The sequence below is a fragment of the Plectropomus leopardus genome, chromosome 11 (assembly GCF_008729295.1).
Source record: "Plectropomus leopardus isolate mb chromosome 11, YSFRI_Pleo_2.0, whole genome shotgun sequence".
Taxonomy (NCBI): domain Eukaryota; kingdom Metazoa; phylum Chordata; class Actinopteri; order Perciformes; family Serranidae; genus Plectropomus; species Plectropomus leopardus.
The window spans coordinates 30422181-30444714 of record NC_056473.1 but is presented as its reverse complement, the minus strand read 5'-3'; the positions used below and the strand labels follow the sequence as shown (position 1 = coordinate 30444714).

Genomic DNA, 22534 nt, shown 5'->3' with positions numbered 1-22534 from the left:
ATTCACTTGTACTTTTACTTTCAATTACAAAAATTTAAAGAGCAACAGGTTCAGAGACGCTCACACGCTGCTCACACATGGAATATGTCCCAGGGATTACACTGACACCCTCATTTCAACACCTTTCATTACACTAAACTTTGCAACCTTTACTTCTTTCCCACTATTCCCACTCCTGAAGTGCGCCTTCATATAAAGTTAAACCAGAATACTGTTCAGCTTCCAGCTACTGTGCATGAAGAAACGCAGGTCAGATCAGCTTTTCAACAGCCAGCAAATCCCACTGCAATTTCTTCCAAAATTAAATTCTCTAGATGAAGTATATTTCTTAAACAGTAGAACCATCTCGAAGTGCCAACAAGCCCGTAATTATTGTTGCAGCATGTATGTATGAATTGTGTGTAATTCAGCCCCATTATGATGATAAAATGTATACCAACAGGGTATAAGAAAGTCCCAGGACGCACTCATTTGCATTTCTACAGTTCTTTGAAAGAGGTCCTCAGAGATGTTCTGTATGATTACCTCCACAAGCCGCTATTCAAAACTGAAATGAGTTCATGGGGTGCAGTTGGGAAATCAAGGCAGGGAAGCACATCTGTTCAATTGGCAGGAATTTGTTGTTCCTGTTTTGGCTTGTAAACTAATGATCTGTTTGCAGGGCTTGATTGAGCCTTCTCCACCTCGCACTGAGGTCACCGGGGGGTCCGACAGGACGGCGATGCTTAGCTCTAATGTCTGGTTGCTTTAATACTGAGGCTTCACTGCAATAAGAATCTCTGGAGAGGATTGAATAGCCTTTACTGTATAGAGTTTATACGCTCCTCTGCTCGCTCTCACATAAAGGCATGTACTTTATGTGAGGAGCCCGTGAACTATCCACAGTTTTTTTATGTATTTATTTACTCTTTTCAACCAAAGAGTCCTGGGATCAAAACTCAACAACTCAAGAACACTTGAGTTCAGTGAGGGGATCATCGACATCAGTGGGATTCATTCTCTGGGAAGCATGACTGTCTGGACTAAATTTCACAGCAATCAATTGAAAAGCTGTTGAGATATTTCAGTCTGGGCCAAAGTGACAGCTCAACTGAACCAACAGACTGACATCGCCAACCTTAGAGCCTTGCTCCCTCACATCACTGAAAAGCAGCATATACATACTGTCAAGTTATGTCATGAAATTATTTCCCAGTTGGCGAGTTGTTTTCTGACGTGACAGGCCGTTCATGGGAGTGAGAAAGTTGTCATTTGGATTATTCCGACACCACATGAACGCAGTGTGCTTGTTTTGCTGACGTCCACTGCCGTCTTAAGATATATCCAAACAGCACCAAGTTAACCCCAATCTGCACCAGCACTTACTTTCAGAGGCACAGTGCACTACCTAATCCGAGGCAGGGACTTTTTTCACCCCAATAAAAGTTCTCAAAAGTTGTCCTACAGGTGCAGTTCCTGCAGTAAAGACATGCATCAAACAGGCGAGACCCCATAAAACCAGCACGAGTTCCAGCAGTGGACACGACCTGTTGTTGGCTACAGACATCTAGGTGCCACTAACATTTGCCAGCTTCTTTTGTGTTAGAATTGTGGCGCAGAAATCAAAGCAGTCATAGATTAATGCCGTTAAAATGCAGGTGAGGCTCCTCAAAAGGTTCTTGGAAAAAGCTCACAGGATCAAAAAGGGCCAACGGCCTGTTTGTTACTAAATGATGAGGCGGTGTGCATCCAGGTTGTGCACGGTCGGACCCTGATTCCTGCTTAGTGCATGTTGGGGAGGAAAATAAATCATTGAATGAGTCAAGGATATAGCCAGCTCGAAATTTAAATAATTTGGGTCCACAGAGAATTATTAACACTCTTGACGGACTTTCCCCATTAGTCAGTGGCAAGAATCTGCCAAGGTTAGTGCCGATGTCTGCTCACTCGCTGAATTTGAATGGACTTTTTTTAACACTAGCGGGGCTGAGCGTCAGACGGCTGGTTTGAATCTTGGAATTGAAATATCACAGCTTTTAACGTGCTGCTTCACGGCATGAAGACACATGATAACAAGAACAGAGGTGCTCAGTGGAAAAGAAACTGAAATGTGGACGTATGGAAAAATACATCCAAGACAGAGAAAGAGAAAGAGAAACATACTTGAAACTACAAATGCTTATTAGAAGTATAACTCCAGCTGCTGGGACACATAAGTGCTGAGGGGAGCAGGCAGATCAATGAAGGGACAGCTGATCAACTACTTCTCAACCTGCCTTGATTAATATTTGATATCTGAACTAAGACTGAGCTCAGAGAGAGAGAGAGAGCAGGAGGAGCAGAGAGGTGGAGTGACTGATTGATATGGACAGTGAGAGAAATCTCTCGGCTTTGCAGACTTGATTGCGATCGGAGAGAGATGAAAAGGATAAAAAGAGATGAAGGAGTGTGGAAAGGCATTTTTCTGAAGAGGTTGATAAATTGCATTGATAAATAGTATTTGTTTGGCAGAATTGTTTAGGACTATTGATGTCAGGAAATGTTGCTCTCACTGCACCCAATACAGCGGGGTATAATATCTATATGACAAATGTTGAAGGATAAGACAGGGTGTTATCCAATATTTTTTGTTATCGTCAACAAATCGCATGAAAAGACTAATAGCGTGATAGTCTGTCTCTTGTCTCCCTCAGTCCATTTATTCCCACTGAAGATGTAAACTTTTTTTAAAAACAGGAGAAAATGATGTCCTGAAACAGCTGAGCACTGCAGTGTTTTGCCAAAGTTTCTCAAAAAAGAGAACCAACCTGGCAAAGTGGGCAGCAGATTTGGCTCTGCCCAGGAGGTGAAACTAAATCCAAGTTTCAAATACTTTGGGGGAAAAGAAATGCAACACTTCATTTTCCGCATTGGCAACATTTCCAGTTGTGAGCCGTTTCTTTCCAGTAAGCCGCACAACCAAACGCTACTTCTCTATATTCATTTTCTCTCAAAGAAAATAAAAGAGCTCAAAAATGATTACGGTGCATACAATCTGTTCTCCTTAATATTTCTTTACCGTCTCATGTGCAAACACAAATTTAGGAGAGAATCAAGCAGCAGTTTGGTTTGGCCTTTTTAACCATTAGGGCCCTTTTTAGTATGACACACACTCATATCCCTTTGTGCACAAAATGCGATTTTCAAAAAATAAAAAATGACTCATTTTACAGCCCTAATCAATACACATTTGGCATGTTACAGTAGTAGGTATTTATGGTAGCATGAGGACATACAGTATGTGAAATCTTAGCATTACCATCATTCCAGTTTCAGTAGTGATGAAGGAGCATGTTATCCAGTGCAACTGTGTGGCTGATTTATGTGTTTTAAACACATTAAAGACAACAATTAAGCTCTATGGAAGAAGACGAATAAGATATATCAGGCTTGGAGATCAATATATTGTTGATTTCACTGTATTTCTTGTTAATAAGAGAAAGATAAGTCAAGTCAAGTAAAGTCAATTTTATTTATAAAACCCATTTTCACAAAACACGCTTTGCCTCAGAGGGCTTCGGAGCATACGACATCCCTCTGCCCTTAGACCCTCACATCACCTAAGGAAAAACTCCTGAAAGAAAAAACCCTGTAACGGGGGAGGGGGCATCCTAAAAAGAAAATATTATATATACCTTTGTATTTCTTGAAAAGCATGTAAAACTATTCGCCTAAACAGTTCCTTTTTTTCTGGCCTGAGAGAAATAGTTTAAAGTATTTCTGCTGTGTTTGTAGCTTCAGAAGAAAAACCTCCGCAGTTAGCGTGACATGTATATTCAAGAAACAAAACTATATCAATCAAATTTAAGTAAGAAATATGCAGTGATACTGTGCTATGCATTTCATGCCGTTGTTTTGAAAGATGTGACACGTTTGTTGATCTTTGCGAAGTGTTCACTTTTATTAAGATTGTTTGGGAAACTCAAAGAGACTCTCTTCTTTTTTAATGTCTTTGATTGTTGTCTCGGAGATGCCAGACAGCTCACCTTTTCTCCCTGCGTCTTCCATCGGCACTTTCAAATTCTACTGCACTTATTAAAAGGCGTTTCTCAGAGTAGATTTTTTTTATCACGAAAAACATAAAAAGTATATGCTGGATTCTACTTTCTCTTGATTTAAGATTCACCCTGACAGGTCGGTATACAGAGTGACTGTTAGAGCAGTACGTGTTTTGCTCAAATATGTGATTCAAGGCCTTGAATTTATTAAAGGGCAATGTTAAACACATGCAGTTTTACCCACTGTGACAGGTTGACTCACTTGTTATGAAAGCCTGTAATTGAGCTATTTTTTCCATGAATCCCATTCTTTAGCACCACAGGATGTATACTACTTCACACCTGTGTTCACTGTGTCAGCTGTTTCCACCTTTTTGTGTGTGTGTGTGTGTTTATATCCAGCAATAGTGATCAGTGTTGATGATGTGGTAAGAGGTGTGCTTTGTTGCACCTCTAACGACACCCAACAGTAATATCACAGTGTACATACACACCCAGAGTACCAACCCATTCTCACCCCAGGATGTCAAATACAGAAGCTTTGTCACATCCACAAAGTTTTCCTCAACTTACAGCCGGCAGGCTGTAAGTTGAGGCACCCTATCAGGGGCCAAATCTGGCCCCTGATAGGGTGCCGGGTACTTTAAGTATACATTAGGTGCCAGCCAGAGTGCATAAAGCAGCATAAAATCGGGATTGCTTATCAAAAAAGTACCAGAGGAGGATTACCCCATATTCCTGACAGAGGTCCTAGATAAGTCCCTATGTCCTAAAATCCTAGAAATGTCCTTAAATCCCAGAAATGTCCTAAAATCTGAATATTGTCCTAAAATACTAGAAATGTCGTAAAATCCTAGAAATGTCCTAAACTCTAAGAAACATCCTAAAAGTCTATAAATGTCCTGAAATCTAAGAATGTCCAAAAATCCTAGAAATGTGCCAGAATCTTAGAGAAGTCCTAAAATCCAAGAAATGTCCCTAAATCCTAGAAACATCCTAAAATCCTAAAAATGTTGGGTGCCCAGTAGCTCAGTGGATAGAACTGGTGCCCCATGTAAAAAGGCAATGTCTTTGCCACAGGAGCACGCCTACATCCTGTCCTGTCAAAAAAAGGCAAAAAAAAAATTATATATATTTTTTTAAATCCTAGAACTATTAGAAAATCAAACAAATATCCAAAAATCCTACAAAATATGTTAAAATTCTAGAAATATCTTCAAGTCCTAGAAATGTCCTTAAATGCAGGAAATGTTTCTAAAGTCTAAAAACATCCTAAAATCTGAGAAATGTCCTAAAATCACAGAAACATCCTAAAATCCTAGAAACATAGCTACTGCTACTGGCCCCGGCCTCCTGTCATTTTGCAACAATGGCCCCCAAGAAAAGTAAGTTGAGTATCCCTCAAAAACATGGTCTTATGCTGTGAAACTGTCCCAGTTAGGTTTAGGCAACAAAACTACTTATTTGCATGCAGTTATGTGCAGATATGCTCACAGGGTCACTGAAACAAGGAGGGATTTGTTTGCCAGGAAACATCCAAACAAATGTCTTGGTGAAACAGCCGTAAGATATCCTTAAGATGAGAACATTGTGAATACATTTAATGTTTCAAGCCTACATATTTACACATAACATTTCAAAATGTCTTGTTCACAAATGAGCATTTTGGCTGATGGCTACAAGTAAGGTCAGGAGGTCACAAAAATAATTTTCATCCTCTGGGGACCATGAATATTGACAGAAAAGTTCATATAACCACACAAACATGGGCAAGAAAGCTAAGAACCTTTACAACAAAAGCTTTGACTAAAACTTTTCTGTTCTGCCAGAAAAGCGCTGCCATCAAATGAGCTTGAAGGTCAATGTCATTTCCATTTGCTTCTAGTCAAGCTAGTGATCAAAGCAAAGCTTTAAGGCCTGAGAGGACTTACTCTGAATTATACGTTTGGTTTCAACTGAAACAAATCAATCAAACGAGCAGCAGCATGTAGCGTTTCACACCAGACTAAGCAGAACAATCCACCAGTCAACCTGAAAATCAGATTCTCGATGTGTGGTACGAGTAAATGGATTCTGCTAAATGACTTCTGACACACTGAAGCACATGTCGACTTCATACCTCTGCTACAGTGTGACTCCTCCACTCAGTCACAGACAACAGGTATCACCACCAGCCACACTGAAGCCAAAAAACAACACTCCACTGTTAGTGTTTTGCTTTCAGTGTCAACACCTATTCAAATCTTGATTACAGGCCCATATGGATCACTGAAATATATCACTTCTTTTTTTACTCACCATTACTCAGCACTTTGATCATGTGATCGCAGCCTTTGGTTAGATACAAAATGTTCTGCACCACTTTTTGTAGGATAATATACAAATGGTTCCTTAGAACAGTCTGTTATGTACAGTTCGTGGTGTCAGCAAACTCGAGCTTGCCTGTACCACAACTTTGTTGACGGGAAACAACTCTAACATGCGTCTCTGCGTGAAACCGCTCACGGAGCACGCACGCTCGGGAAAAGTGAGCTCGCTGATGTCAAACTCTCTTCATGAATTTTTGCCGTTCTACCAACTCTACCAGTGTTCGTGCCGTAGTTTCAGCTCAGGTGTTGTTTACATTTGAGCGTGCAGTGAAAAAACATCAAAGTTCTTCTTTTCCCCTCTGCTCCACTTTCAAAGCGGCGTGCTGTGTGCAGAGCAGCGAGAACACAGCGACGCCCCGCTGACAGCACAGAGCCGGCAGAGGGCTGCTGCCCTGATACACACTCCGACGTCCAGGACATGAGATGGACTCACAGTCACCATAATGTAAAGTCTTTGAGAAAATAGGATGCAGATGGTCTCGAGACACATCCCTAACACACACAGTAGTACACACACACGCATGCGTGCGTGCACACACACTCACACACACACACACACACACACACACACACACACACACACACACACACACACACGCACACAATGTACTGATCTATTCATGAGTCTGGTCGTACAGAGGCTGGCAAGATCACTGCTGACTGGACTGAAATGCTGCTGATGCCTGCTGCTCACCTCACCTGACAAACACACACACACACACACACACACCTATACACACGTGCCTATACACAAACACAAACACAAACACACACACACACACACACACACACACACACACACAGCAGTTTCTCAGGGGAACACATTCAAATTGATTAGTCCTGCAGCTATTTTTCTTCAGTTGTCAATCTATCCCTGAATGATGAACATGGCTCCTCCTTCTGATCCCCCACACCCACACACACACACACACACACACTCACACATACACCCACACACACACACACCCACACACACACACACACACACACACACACACACACACACACACACACAAGCACATCACATAAGATCACATGCACATCACGTAGGAGCAGATGTTTATTTGAGGCTATGGTAACTTTCACTATGGGAACTTCCGCCTCTGACGTGCCTCATCTTGAAAACATGTATAGAGCTAATGATGGTACTCAGGGTGCCCTCATTGCATGCAATACACCATCCCATTGAGACTGTGGAGAGTGTTTACGTGTGTGTGTGTGTGTGTGTGTGTGTGTGTGTGTGTGTGTAAAAGAGAGAGAGATAGAGAGAGAGAGAGTATTGCTCCAGTATCTGTGTTTTCTTGAGTAATTCATTAAAAACACAAAATACAGACAAATTAGTGTATGCATGTTCACGTACACGGCCTGTATACAGTACATCCTTCTATGCATATTAATGCAAGTGTGTGTGTGTGTGTGTGTGTGTGTGTGTGTGGGTGTGTGTGTGTATGTGTGTGTTGCTCTGGCTGCCTGTGTGTTCATGGGACCAGAAGTGAACAACAACACTTTATAATTAGACTGGTCCAGGTCAGGTGACTCTTCTTCAACGTGACTGGGAAACCTGCTCTGCAGTTCCTTTCCATTAACACCTCTGTGCGTTTGTGTGTGTGTGTGTGTGTTTGCTGTCTCAGTGCCTCTTATCACCGTACAGGAGGGGCAGGAGCCCAGAAAGGAATAGAATGAAGTGAGGAGGAAAAAAATAAAAGGAAAAAGAAAGGCGTCCAATCAGCAGGTCCTTGGTTAAAGAAAGGTTCAGGTAACCTACTTGGAATAGTGTGCAACCTGTGAAAAGGGTGAGAAGTGCACAGAGAGCGTCTGTGGGCCCCTTCCACGCTTGTTACCATGAAAAGATGTACGGCAGAGACAGAGACATAAACTTAATTTTCTAGTCGTTTGAAGCCTCGTTCTGAAGTTCCTCCCACACAGGACTCCTTTTCCTCCTCCTCAGATGACAACTGTTCAGATTACGGCTCATGTTTTATCCACACAGAAGTGTTTCACAGAGTTAAAATTAATGCGTTATTCATATAAACTCTGCCAACCCCAGATAAGCCCCTATGACATCACTGATGCAGAACAGATAGAGAAAGAAATAAAAGAGACGTTTAATTCCCTCTGCTGATTACTGACCTTTGTTCTTTTCCGTTTTACATGATAATCTGTGAAGAACTTCTGAACTGTTTTTTAACACTGTTAGGAAAGGTAGTATGCAAACAGAGTTATTTGTTAATTGTATTCATTTATTTACAAGTGGGTCTACGCTGTTGTTGAGTTTACCTTTTTTGCATCGTGGGTCGAGCAGTGATGCTGTTGGATTTAACAGGCACACAAAATGTTGTTTTTTTAACCAAATATGAACACTCACAAGAGGTGGCAAGGAAATAAATACATTTACCAGTGGCATGAAAAGTTAGAAATACTGTCGTAAAAGACCCGAATCAGTATTTTAAAGAGTACACAAGTATTTACATCCAAGCACCAAAAGTAAAGTACTCACTTTGCATAATGGCAGAATATTATCTTATAATCTATATTATATTATTGGACTTAAACTATGGATGCATGAATGTGAACTAGTGTATATACAGGTTTTCCACGGACATGCAAACCTGGAAAAGTCATGGAATTTCGAAATAACATTTCCCACGCCTGGAAAAATCAAGGTATTAGTGAAAAGTTTTGGAGAAGTCATGGAATTTTGTTGTGTATAATGAAATTGTTAAAGTAATCCTCTGTGGATAACCTTTCAGTGGTCGATGTAATGTAGCTGTAATGTAAGTTGATATTTAATGTTTGCGCCATGCGTTTCTTCATTTTCTCCGTGCGTTCTGTCTCTCTCTTTGTGTATATCAGCTAGCTAAAATTACGGATATGGACAATGAGGTATAGAGGTAAAAAAGCAGGGTAAACATGTTTATTTCAACTGTAAAGATGTGAATTTTAACATGGAGATCTATGCTTATTCAATGAACTGCAGTTTTTTGGCATTTCCAACCTCATTTCCGGAGGTTGCTGCTTGAATTAGACTGTGGTTTTCCAAGGCAGCCTCCAGGTGTGAATGTGTGTAACTGTGTGAGTCTGAACATGGTGTCAAAGGAAAAGTTTTGAGGTACTTGCACTTTATAATTTAATTTATAATTGAGATGAGACTTTCTTCAATTTCATTGCACTGTTCTGCAATAGCTGAATAGCATCTGTATGGAAATCTTGTTGCAGCCAGCCCCTGATGTCTGTGCAACAGTAGTGAATGGGAAAAAAAGATAGCATTTTCTCTTACATATGTTCTGGAAATTATTCGAAATTTTGCACTAAATCTGGATGGAAGTGTGGAAAAATATTTATCTCTTTTTTTTTAAATCTGTGTTCATGACCAACTGACCTCAACTTCTGAGCAGGTGTGAAAGCAAATTAAGACTTTGTACATGACATTAACTTTTATTTCAGTAAAACATTCACCAGCAAATTCAACGACAGCTAAAGCATAAAAGACTGAAGGGCAGAAGATAAGATGCGTTTGCAAACCCATTTTATGAAATAACTTTAGTGTGAAAAGAATGAGACAGAAGACTGTACATACAGAATGCAATGTTCCTATCTGCTATATGACGCACACCTCTCATCTCAATCCTTTCTCTCTGTCATCTCTTCATTAGCCTGCTATTTTCAAAAGAGACTCATGCTGAGTAAAAGACACTATTTATAAGTACAGAAAAGGATGAGAGATGTAAAGAGCTTTGAGTGGACAACTAGACCCTTTCATAATGTCACCAGTGGTGGAAGAAGTATTCAGATCCTTCACCTAAGTGAAAGTACTAATACTACACTGTGAAAATACTTGTTACAAGTAAAAGTCCAGCATTGAAAATGTTTCTTAATTAAAAGTAAGTATAATTAGGAGCATGTACTTAAAGTACTTAAGGTAAAAGTACCCAATGCAGAAAAATTTTTTAAAAAATTAAAAAAAAAAAAAAAATAGGGAAAACACCTCCAGACTCAACCCAAAATTATGTTTGAAAAAAAGAAGAAAAAAACCCCCCTAAAACTATATATATATATACATATTTAAGAAGAAAAAAAAAACCCAAAAACTAAAACATATTTATAAAAATAGAAAAAGACTTAACTGTTGAATAGTTGTCAATTTAGAATAAAAAATCATATTTTCTAAACTCTACCTATGATTTTATGCAAAAATCTTTATCAGTAACTAATGCTGTCATGTAGCACCAATTCCAAAAGTATTTGCAGGTCTCTATCACATTGACAGACTCATTTTGTTGAGAGACCATCTCCCAAGCAGTGAAATACTTCATAAATTAATTAAAAAGAAATATTCATAAAGTTAAAGTCTTGTTTTTAACTGATTTAAGTGTATATTTTATTGTCACAAAGTACTCTTGAAAATCAAGTAAGGTATTACTGAATGTTCAAACACAAATAAACAATAATAATAATGAGATGAAAATCTTTTCTTTATCTTACTTTTCCTCTTTTCGCCAAATATATTGTTAGTAACGTAAACAGCAGGAAGAATTACTTTGTCACGATTGGGCCAATGCTGTATTTATACCAACAAGCCATCAGCACAACTCTGCAGAAGTTATTGCACTTGCAGAATGAGCCAGCTCTGATCTTAATACGTTTGGTGCATTAGACAGTTGGCAGGAGCGAGATGTTTAATACCAACTAGGCGGACTAGCACAACTTTCCCTCTAAAGCAGAGATGAAATAAAACGAGCCTCGGAGTTTACGCAGGGCTTTTAAGTCTGATAAGGCTTGTGATCAGTGATTAAATTGGCTTTAATAGCAGGGAGGTCTGAGCATGTGTGGGTGCAAGCGTGTGTGTTTTTTGGTTTGATATAAATTGGTCAAATTGGAGCTTGTAGCGGCATTTTACAACTCTCTCGCTCGCCTCGCTCTACTGCAGGGCAGGTGCTCATAAAGGAAACTCGTATGAAAGAAAAACTTGTATTTTATCTCCATATGGATCCCTTTTCTCCTCATCGCTCAATAGGCAGATGCTCTCCCGTCTCTCCACCTCTGGATGATCTTGGAGCTGTGTTAAAGGTAAAGGACGGGATGAGAAAGTATCAGAAACTGTTTTGTCCCCTGCTGGCTGGCGATACGTGACAGTAGGTGAATGAATATTCATCAATACGCCACACGTTCGAGGTCACAGCTGGAGTTTATCCGAAGAGCAGCCGGAACACACGGCCTGCATTCACGCTGCAGTGAAATATGGCCGTTTCTCCTCATTCTCCTCATGGGACGCTTAAATCCTTTACACATGCTAATGAGCCAGCGTGACACCCCATTCTACTATCAGGGCAAACATGAAGTGCTGATTCAGATCATTTGTGCACCAGAGGACCAGTGGCTGAACTAAATAATATGATAATATGACATGATTAAAGTCACTTTCTCCTTAATGCATGGAGAATAAGTCAAAAGAAATGCCACATATTAAAGCTAAAGCAAGATATGACAAACAAGCCATTTACCATCTTTGGTTGGTAATAAATGTTGCTATGGTTGCAGCATGCTATGGTTACACTCAATACGCCTTGTCAGCAGAACATCCGCTTCCACTTTGTATGCCGTTTTAGTTGTTCCTCCACGCTCCACAGCAACATTTCCCTAGAAAATCAATGCAGCTCTACACCAGGTATGCACTCACACCTGCAGCAGTGTAACCTGAGGGCTAACAAAAGGATTACCGTCCCCCTTAACTAGCATACACAAATTACAATAACTGTAAAAAAAAAAAAAGGTTCAACAGAGTATAAAAGTGGGCTGATCTCATTATTCACAGTGGCTGCTGCTGTCCACATTGCAGAGTGAATGAGGGAGACTCGCTGCTTCTCTGAGCCCCGAATCTTTGCACAGGTTTAGTTCACTTAATCGGCTGGTTGCTGCTGTCAATCAATAATTTTCACAGCAGAGGAGGACTGATATCTTCATTGCTGTGTCTTGTCTACACCCCTTTTCTGTTCCAACGGCAACAAATTAACATTCAGCTTTGCTACTGTTTGCTGCTTGTTGTGTAAAAGATTATTCACAGCCATCGCAGGACGCTGACTTAATGCATTTTGCCTTCTAAACAACAGCGCTCATCTCACTCCGCTCTGCTATAATATGTAAAGCATACTTTGGTATTCACTTTCATATCCAACAGTAATCAGCACCAATCAATGAGTCTTCTACTTCAATCAACACCCAGAGTTTGCACCTCGACTGCAGGAACTATCCAGCATATATTGTTCGTTTGCATTTAAGAGTGGCCGCGCTGTTAGTTTGCAGTTGTGGAGGAAATCAGTCATACTGACAAACTGTAGTTGCATTTTGTTGCACTCTTATACTGCATGTCTGTCTCTACAACAGGCAGAAAAACATCAGAGAAATGATGGAGCCCACTGGGACTCTGTGGAGAGGTTTGATAATTGTCCTAATTGTTTTCTTGACTCAATCCGTTAACTGCCCGAGGCTCTTGCTGAAAACAAGGATTAAACACAACAAGACCATCTCTGACCAATGTATCCTCATACAATGGTTTGTATGATATCTTAAAAAATCCACATTCAGTAGTTTGTATGGCATCTAACAAATTAACACCCCATGAATGACGTCACGTAATGAATATAAAGTTAAAATAACAACTGGTTCTCATTCTGAGCCGTCGCATATCTCCGCTTTGCAGTGGACTTCCACGTGTAAATATGATGCTGTATTAAGTATCTTTCTGCATCTACTGTTGATGTTCCAGGGTGTCGCTACCATGATGTCAAACCAGGGACATAGTGGGATTACGCTGCATGTGGTTATGTTCAGGCAACAGAAGAAAATGGCAACCAATGCCGCGACCTCAACAAATGCACATGCTGGCACGGATGGTTAGGATTAGGAAAGAAGTTAGTTTAGGAAAAACAGGCACATGGTAAGACGTAGAAAAAAAACCCATCACATTAAATGGGAAGCAAACACCTTACTCTCTCATGAAAGTCTGGGATTTGTTCCATCGACCAACCCGCCCGCCCTACAGGGACCTTTGTGCTCATTATATTACATCGTTACTGGCAGCATTTCAACCTGATGCTACCCATCCGCATGTCATTGTATCATTTTTGTATCCAGATGTAAAGAAAAATCAATATTTGTTTGGTTTTGCTCACAGTCAGTCACTGCAAGTATTCTTTGATTTAATGTGATGTGTTATTTGACAGAGTTAGTAGTTCATCGTGCCAAGATACCGCCAAAACTTTTAGAAATTTTTTCCACATGCCTGTGACCTAAAGCTTCTATTCACATGATGGGTATCAAATGAGGGTGGAAAAAAAGATATCAAATTCAGTACTCTTTTGGTATTACTTTAAGGCAGCGTTTCCCAAACCTCTCCTCACGTACCACTTGTCCTGCATGTTTTAGTTCTCTCCCTGCTGCAGCACATCTGAATTAAACGATCAGTCTGTCAGCAAGCAGCTTCAGGAGCTCATAACAATCTGATCATTTGAATAAGCTGTGCTGGAGCCACGGCCGGCACATGCATTTTGGCCGCTCTGGGCAAAAAACAATTATGCTGCCCCTCTATTTGCAATGAAGTCTTCCATACCAGCATTAACACACAAAGGTGAAAATGCCACATAAAGCAAGAAACAGGAACAACAAACACCAATATGACTTACACATAATGCAAATAGCCAGTGCAACAATCACGTGCTCGAAGTGTCACCAATGTAAAAAGTATGCATGTCTCATCATGCAGGCGTTTGGTGGATCCATACACAAATAACGCACCAAATAGATCTTCATAATAACTTCAATAACTTGGTTCAAAATTCTATACACACAGTGATGACAGCACATTTTTCCAAACAATACAATTTTATAATATCATAATATAAACTAGAGGGCACATAAAGCTTGGTCTGCCTTTCAGGTGTGTACACAGTGTTTTGCAAGACCAAATTAATGTCCAGCTCTTTCGATTCATTAAACTTTCATGGTCAGCTTATTTTCCATGGCCGCTAAGGATGACATATTTTCCAGTATTTAACACCGTATTCAAAAGAAGTAAAATGTAACATCCACGCTTGCCTTTTCAGACTCTACATTTGTTAACATCCAACTACAATAACACACAGAAAACTTTCACTCAGTAATGTTACCTGCTCCCTTATCCTCGATTGTTTTTTTTTTCCAAAGACAAGTTTCCAATCAAAGTGTTGGCCTGGCTGAAATTGGCTGTTGAGAGCTGGGGGCAGGATGTGAGGCAGCGATGCGGCTGCAGATGCAGTGTGATAAACACGTCTCAACAATTCATTGTGCTTACAGTAAACGCAGCCTAGTATGATAAGAGTTTATGGTTTATGTGCAATTTACTCACGAATAGTTGGCACACATTTTGCCATCCTTGCCAAAGTGCTGCCCTGGGCAACTGCCTAGTTTGCCTATATGGATGTGCTGGCAGTGGCTGTAGCAGAGAGACATCAAAAACATGAAAGACAAGTGGTACTCAGAGAGAGGTTTGGGAAATGCTGCTTTAAGAGGGCAGGTTTTGACACCGGTCCTATGTAATTACCTACCTACCTACTTACTAATGTACCTCTCTACCTATATTCCCATGTACCTATACATACATTTTTCTCATGCATTATGTTCAAAGGATTCCTCCATACTAAGGCTGGGTCCACAAAGTCATTAATTTTCAATGGAGCAGCTTCACAAAGAGTCTCTTGATGACGTCACAGACAAGGGTTTCTGGACCTTTTCACACAGAAAAGTTAAAATTGTTGTATTTACAAATGCAGGGCTGCTGCTCTCTAAACCATTAACACTGCTCTGTGCTGCATTAGTACTGCAACATCTTCCAAACTCTCTGCTTTTACTCCGTGCTTCTTTCAGTTCACCTAGCAAATCTGCCGCACCGAGGCCACGTCCATCGTCTCTGTTCCGAAGAACAAGATGTGTTAGGATGCCAGTCAACAGACTGGGCTGAAACGACTGCAGTGCTGTAGTGTACAGTGACTGCATGTTGCTGATGGGTATACAGTGTCTCCACCAGGTGATACAGTATATGTCTGTGGCATCTGGATCAATAAGTGAGTGTAAACTGCTGGAGAAAGATGTGGGAGCAAAATCCTCCACTACAGCACTGCTCTGTGTTTCTCTTTTCTTTTGTTCTCTCACCAAATGTTAATATGTTTGATTATTTCTTAACTATTTCACATGCATACTCTCATTTATTCACTCATTCACAACACAAACATCTCGTACTGTATTTCCAACTAACGATCACTGGAAGAAATGCCAATTTGGGGAGGGATTTAGGGAGTAAAACCTGTGTAATAAGGCTCTGTCTTGGCTTTAAGTTGCTGGTGCATAGCCAATTACAAACTGACTGCCAAAACCTATATTTCCCACTGACAAACAAACATCCAGACTCTGATTAAGGTGGGTTGAAGCCCAGACAAGCCGGCACCACTGCTAACAGAGTTGGACAGATCAGAGGGAGTCTCAAATTAACACCGGCCGATACTGACTGGTGGATTTTGGCACAGTGACTGTCTCAATCGGATAACCAACTAACAAGCTGACAGTGTTAAATATTAACTCCCTTAATATATTTAACTAATTGACGCTATTGCAAAATCTGGCTAATTGTATCTACAATTCTGGTATGTCTTATGAATGAGTTAAAAACATATTTAAACCCAACATACACACACAGAGTTAGCTATGTTAGGGCTATATGCTCTGCTTCAGTTGTGTGAGAGTCGGTGTCGGCTGACCAAAATTTCTTGCATGTCAGAAATTCATCCGACCTTCCGACGGCCGTTTAGAAGCAGATAATTGGTGCTCGCTCCCCCCTGCACACTGTACGGAAAACAACGCCGGACAAAGCTAAAATCCAATATGACTCTAAAATGAGCTCAAAACTCGGGTCAAAAATGTGCTTAAATCACTTGTCTTAAGAGTGATTCATGAATCACAAGTGAACCCTTTCAAAGGATGATTCCTCCGCTCGGATCTGCACTGAATTGATAAATCAGGGCCATTGTTACTAAACACAAAATGCTACTTTTTAACAGTTCAAACTGATAAATCAGCATCGCTAGAAGAGATGTTTTGAGGCACTGGAGGAAACTGTTTCACTAATCAGGAGCTACAAAGAGTTATTGCAGATTTATAGTATTCCACGAATAAAATCTGGTAGTTTAGACTGGTTTACCCTCCACTAAATCTCCAGCGCCGCTCTGCATCATCTCACCACACAGAGCGGCACGTAACACAACTTAATAAAGTTGGACAGGAACACATCAGACTTTCCGCATTTTTGGAAATATGCAGAGTTACGTCGATGAATATGTATAAGTCTCGGATCTGAACCGCCGCAGCACATGTGTAAAGTGAATTCCTCCAGAGACCGACTCTGATGGGTACAACCTCACTCTCACACAAGACGATCTAAGGGAGGCAATCCTCTGAGTGGGAGCGACTGATGCATTTATCTGAGAAACAGAAAGAGGAAGAGGGAGAGAGAGAGAGAGCAAGCCGGGAAGAATTTTAAGAGAGGACGAAAAAAAAAGGGAGGAAAGTTAGAGGAGGCTCTGGGGAAAGTTGGGACGATGGAGCGAGAAAGAAAGGTTGGTGAGGAGAGAAAGAATGAGAGGGGAGGGAGGTGAGGTAGTAATGCCTGTGAAGAAGAAGTGGGGAGAAGAGGACACCTTGAGAGGGAGAAAGAGGAGAAGTAAATGACAGTTGATTAAAAATGCAACCACTTAAATCGTGCAAGTTTGCTGTCTGGAAGTTAGTTAAAGTGTTCTGAGCTCCAGCTGTGAAGAAGGGAGGAAACGACAGAGAGAAAGTAGATTTAGAAGTGGAGGAGACAGAGAACGCGCAAGAGAGATGGAGACGGACGGAGAGATTCAGAAAATGAGACAGAGACAAAGTCGTTCTGCTGTGATAAATATCTGTCAGTCTCTGGTATAAAACAAAGAAAGCAGCGATGTGTGGTCATGATTGCGCCTGGTGATTTCCCTACTGGTCTCTGTCACACACACACCATTGTAAGTGGAGACAACACACACACACACACACACACACACACACACACACACACACACACTCCTGCCTCAGTTTCAGTCCCTGCAGAGCAACACAGGGGTGATTAAAAAGCCTTTTGAACAAAGGCGTGCGTTGAGGAATGTCTGTTCACCTTACAAAAAAGCATGTGTGTGTGCATGCGTGTGTGTGCGTGCAAAGTGGTTGGGGATCCTCCAGGCGTTTAAAAGCTGAATGCATCTCTTGCCACACACACACACACACACACACACACCTCAGTGACTGTTGCACCTCAGGAGGTGGAGGATCTAATCATTTTGGCAGGAAGCTTTTAACATCAGCGCCTGTGTTTTATTCAGCAGAGTTGCTCCCATCAGCCTCCCTGCGCATGAGGACAGCGCCTGACAATAAAACAAACGCACCTGGCCACAGGAGAAGAGAGCGGGGAGCCATAAGATGAAGTTTTTCTTCCAAAATCACCTGTTTCTTGGCAGACGTACATCATGGAATATAGATGACTCGAAGCTTGCGAGCAAAAACATTTTGGATTGAAATAGATACAAATTGCAGCGCTGTATTTGGCCTGTTCGGACTCTACAACACTCATTTGTTTGTTCTGTGGCCAGTTTAGAGCCAGCAGCCAGGTAATTAAAAACAAATTAGAGTGAACTTTCCCTCTAACTCATTCTAGCCGTTTTTCGGTTGTCTCGTCTGATGACTCTGTCAGCTCCGTGGGTGTTTTAAGTGCAACCTGCTGAGCAATAAACTCGATTCCTCACGGCGACGTAAAAAAAATAAAATCGGGAGAAACTTAAGTGCTTACAAAAACATTTGTTAAAAATGAAAACTAAAAATATTGGCTGCCCTGATGAGGCTGACATCACCTCTGGGAAGCCCATTTGGCAAAACCCAAACACAGAGTTAGTGTTTGTGAGCAGAGCATCTTCAGTCTAGCAGGATTTTTTGTTTGTATGCCTTTACCACGCAACACCCTGAGATAATTACCTTGTTTATAATCCGCCGTCTGCCGCCATTTCTGATTCTACTCAAAGCTGATGCAAATGCAGCCGTGTTCCAAAAATAATTATCACAGTTTCTGTCAAAATTATGCAAAGTTACAATGTCGGCTTTATTCATAAGTGCCCATGCAGCATTATGAGGTGTTGTGTGCAAGTGTACACAACATTACATAACAGCCTATCAGAGAGCAGTGAAATGGCACAAATAACGCTCCAGACGAGACTGCACGCACAGGAAACCTCATCTGTCGCTAAAGGAACAGATTTAGTTTATCTGACGGCTACGTAAAGTGACTTTTCACTTTAAGAGAAAATATGATGATCCTCTCTGTTGCTGAATCGTTTTCAAAACTAAAGCTGAAGCCTAAATCTTTCTTTCATGATGTTTAAATAGCACATGTGACAGAATATATAGTAGCGCTGCTGTTGTGAAGATGTTCTGTCTCAGTGTTTTTGCTCTTGAAATGTCATCAACACCCATCAAGCTTTTTTGTCCTTTCAGCTGATTTCGTGCTTGCTGCAAAGGGTTAACAAATCAAAGGTTCAGATCTGGATTTCGCTGCACTACTCTGAACTGATGGATGTGGTTAAGCCAGCTTTAATTATAATCCAAAGTAGATATATTGTCATTCTTTCATTTACTTTATGATACAGAGTGACAGGAGGCTTCAAATGTACTAATGTAGTTAGTTTTTATTTCTGTGTCACGTCAGTTTGGCCCTTCACATGTGGAATTACGACACACCATCACAATACAAAGCATGGGTCATCTTTGTTTTACAGATATCAGCAAAAAATACAAAAATACACAAATAAAATAAAGTTACAAAATAATTTATGACCAATATTCTTGCAAAAAAAATGAATTTTACCGTGAAGAATTAATTCTACAAAGTTTATAAATCTACAGTTTATCCTGATTAAGAGCTTGTTTTCTCATCTCTTGTGCTTTCTTCAGATAACAAACTAATGCAAATGTTTCAAATGTGTTCACAACAATAAATCCACTGCAGGCTGGGACACTGAAGTCCTCCCCTATCAAATGGTAAATATAGCAAAGACGATTTTAGTCGTGGGCGCCTGTTATTCCAGATAAAATCAGGGAGGGACTTTGTAATTTTTTGGAAGAAGTTTTTTTACAGGTGCAGTGGTATATTCTGAAATAGTAAAGAAATGTCCGAAGTATATTCATTTTAAGAAGGTTAATTTATCCAATTAAGGAAATGAGTAATGATGTCCATCGTTGTAGCAGCTCAGCCACGAGGTCCAAAATAGGGTTCTAATTAATAGAGACAATATTTTCTATTTCAGATGATATTTTTATGCCCAAATATGTAAAACTATCAGATAGTTTAAACTTGCCTGCATATTGGTTCGTATTAACTATTTCATATGTAAATAACCAATAATAAGTTTGTAACTAACTACTGCCACTATTTGGATTTGTGTCACTACTGAAAAGGGAACTATATGTCATTTGTAAGTTCCTTTAATGCACTGTGGTAAAAGCAGCAGAAAGTCCAGTTTAACTTGCTAAAAGGTTTTTTGGATTGGGATTGTGTGGGAAACTTAGCAATGTACTGCTGTGGATGGGGGTCAGCAACAAAATGTATTTTAACCAGCTAAAAAAAAGGTCCCACCTAAAATAATCAATATCAATTTAAGTGTATTTTCACAGCTTTATCTTAATGTCAGACAGTGATTTCCAACAGGAAAATTAAGCCATTATATCGATCTCAAAGCCAGACTATTGTTTGCGTTATTGTGTGACTTTTAAAGGGGTTAATTCGGTTTCACCAGTGTATATAACATATACATGTTGTTGGGAATGTGGGTGTTGCTACAATAAACCCTCATTCCCACTGCACAAAAAAAACCTGCTAACATCTGACCTTTGCTCTGTAAAGCACTTTGAATTGTCCTGTTGTATAAAATGCGTCAAACAAATAAAGCCGCCTTGCCTACATGATGCTGCACAATAGTCTCACAGTAGCATACAGTCAAGACACCTTATAATGTATCTCCCTAAATCCTGCACACCGGACCTTTAAATGACTTCTGTCTATTTAGGTTCACACAACTCAGCGGTGACTTCGGACAGCTCAGACCAGAAGTCAATCCAAAGTCCATGGTGTAGAGGCTGAGTGAACGTGGTCTGGACTGTGTGGAGCAGAGTCATGGTTTCAGAGACGCTGTAGAAGGACAGAACGCCTGCACTGTGATCCAGGTACACTCCCACTCTGGAGGACTGAGGACCTGAGACTGGAGTGTGGACATTGTTGTGCCAAAAGTGATTTCCACCACTGATACAATATAACGCCCAAGACTTGTCGTTGTATCCAAATCTGCATTCATTGGAGCCCCCTGCTCTGCGGATATTACTGTACGCGACTGCTACACAAGCGTCTCCTCCTTGCCACTCCACCTCCCAGTAACAACGTCCAGTAAGACTCTCTCTGCTCAGGACCTGACAATATTTGGTGAATCTGTCCGGGTGACTTGGATGAGGTTGTTTATGACTCATTTTTGTTGCTTTTCTGCCTCCCTCGGATAACAACAGGTGTGTGTGTGCTGTGTTTGGATCAAATGTGAGGTTACTGAAACACTTTAAGAACTTAGCTCTGGTCTTAGCCTTCAGTTGTGACAGTAAAACGTCCACGTCAAACATCTCACTCAGAACGTTCTGCAGTTTATCTCTCACTTCTGACACAGCCGCTGTCACACTCTCAAACTGGCGCAGAGGATGGAGACTGATGCTGGATGTGGATTCGCTGAGTGCTGACAGTGAGGCGAAGCTGTGTAGAAACTGGGTGTGATCTTCTGTGTGCGAGAGCTTCACCAGTTCAGCGTCTCTCCTCTTCAGCTCGGTGATCTCCTGCTCCAGCTCCTCCTGAAGCTCTTTGACCCGACTCACTTCAGTTTTCTGCTGCGATCTGACCTCCTGCCTCACCTCGGAGCTTCTCTTCTCCGTGAGACGGATCAGCTCAGCGAACATCTTCACACTGTTTCCCACTGCTTCATCAACAGAGCGATTGATGGCCTCCACCGCCTGTTGGAGCAGCTGCACATCTCTCTCTCTGTCCTGGATTCTCTGCTGGATGTTTTGCCGACTCACCTCGAGCTCTCTCTGCCTGCCAGTCCTCTCTGCTGCAGCTGAAACTGTGTCGTGGCCTTTATGTTCGTCCACCGGGCAAAGAGAACAGATAAACTGCTGATCGGTGCGGCAGAACATATTCATCACCTCATCGTGACGAGAGCAGATGTTCTCTCGGAGCCTCTTTGATGGGTCCACCAGATTGTGTTTCTTTAATGGTGCTGAGTTGTAATGAGGCTGGAGGTGTTTGTCAAAGGCCAAATCTTCAGGTGCGGCGTAGCAGCGATCATCAGGAGCAGGTTCCTGCAGTATCTCCACCACAACTGCTAACGTGGCGTTTTTCACCAGCGCAGGCCTCGGCGTGAAGCTCTTCCGACACAGAGGGCAGCTGTGGATTTGCTTCTCGTCCTCCTGATCCCAGAAGCTTTTAATACAGTTCATGCAGTAGTTGTGTCTGCAGGGAATAGTCACTGGATCTTTCAGTTGATCCCGACAGATAAAACAAGAAAAAGTTTTCCGCTGTTCACCTTTCTGCGCCATTTCAGCCTCAGCGACAGCGACCGTCTGAGTTTCACTTTCTGAGAAGTGAAACTAGTTTGAGCTCTGATCTAAACTGCATGTGTTTCTGCAGAAAACAGGGCATGCCAGGGCTCGCTGCTCTTCACCATGTTGCATACACCCGTGTTTAAACTGTAGATCTGACGGGGAGGGAGGAGGGAAATCTATGAACAGATGCTGCGTTCATGTGATGTTGGAAGGTGGGAGTTTCCCACCTGGGAAGTCATTCTTCTGACTTTGTTGTGTTCATGTGCTTTGAGGTCGTGAAGTGGGAACAACACGGAAGCTACAAAGACGATGGGTTGCATTTTAATGCTAAGGGCGTTTAAACCAGAGGTTGATAGCCGTTTTCAGTTTACTCATGACAACGAAAAGCAAAAAAAAACAGATCAGGTGAGCCGTGATTTCAAAGATATGTAT

The 22534-nt window shown here is 41.2% G+C and overlaps 2 protein-coding genes across 2 annotated transcripts in view; both read right to left on the bottom strand.

Moving 5' to 3' along the window:
- Window positions 1-22534, bottom strand: part of nrn1la (neuritin 1-like a) — a 77876-nt gene that overhangs the window by 32894 nt on the left and 22448 nt on the right. The gene's annotated exons all lie outside the window — the stretch shown is intronic.
- On the bottom strand, window positions 19152-22103 carry LOC121949871 (E3 ubiquitin/ISG15 ligase TRIM25-like). The gene has a single exon (XM_042495689.1). It carries the CDS (start codon window positions 22094-22096, stop codon window positions 20525-20527), a length of 1572 nt encoding a protein of 523 aa, XP_042351623.1. The 5' UTR covers window positions 22097-22103; the 3' UTR covers window positions 19152-20524.

Excerpts from the sequence above, each read along its gene's own strand:
- LOC121949871 (XM_042495689.1), bottom strand. The coding sequence starts at position 22,096 with ATGGCGCAGAAAGGTGAACAGCGGAAAACTTTTTCTTGTTTTATCTGT.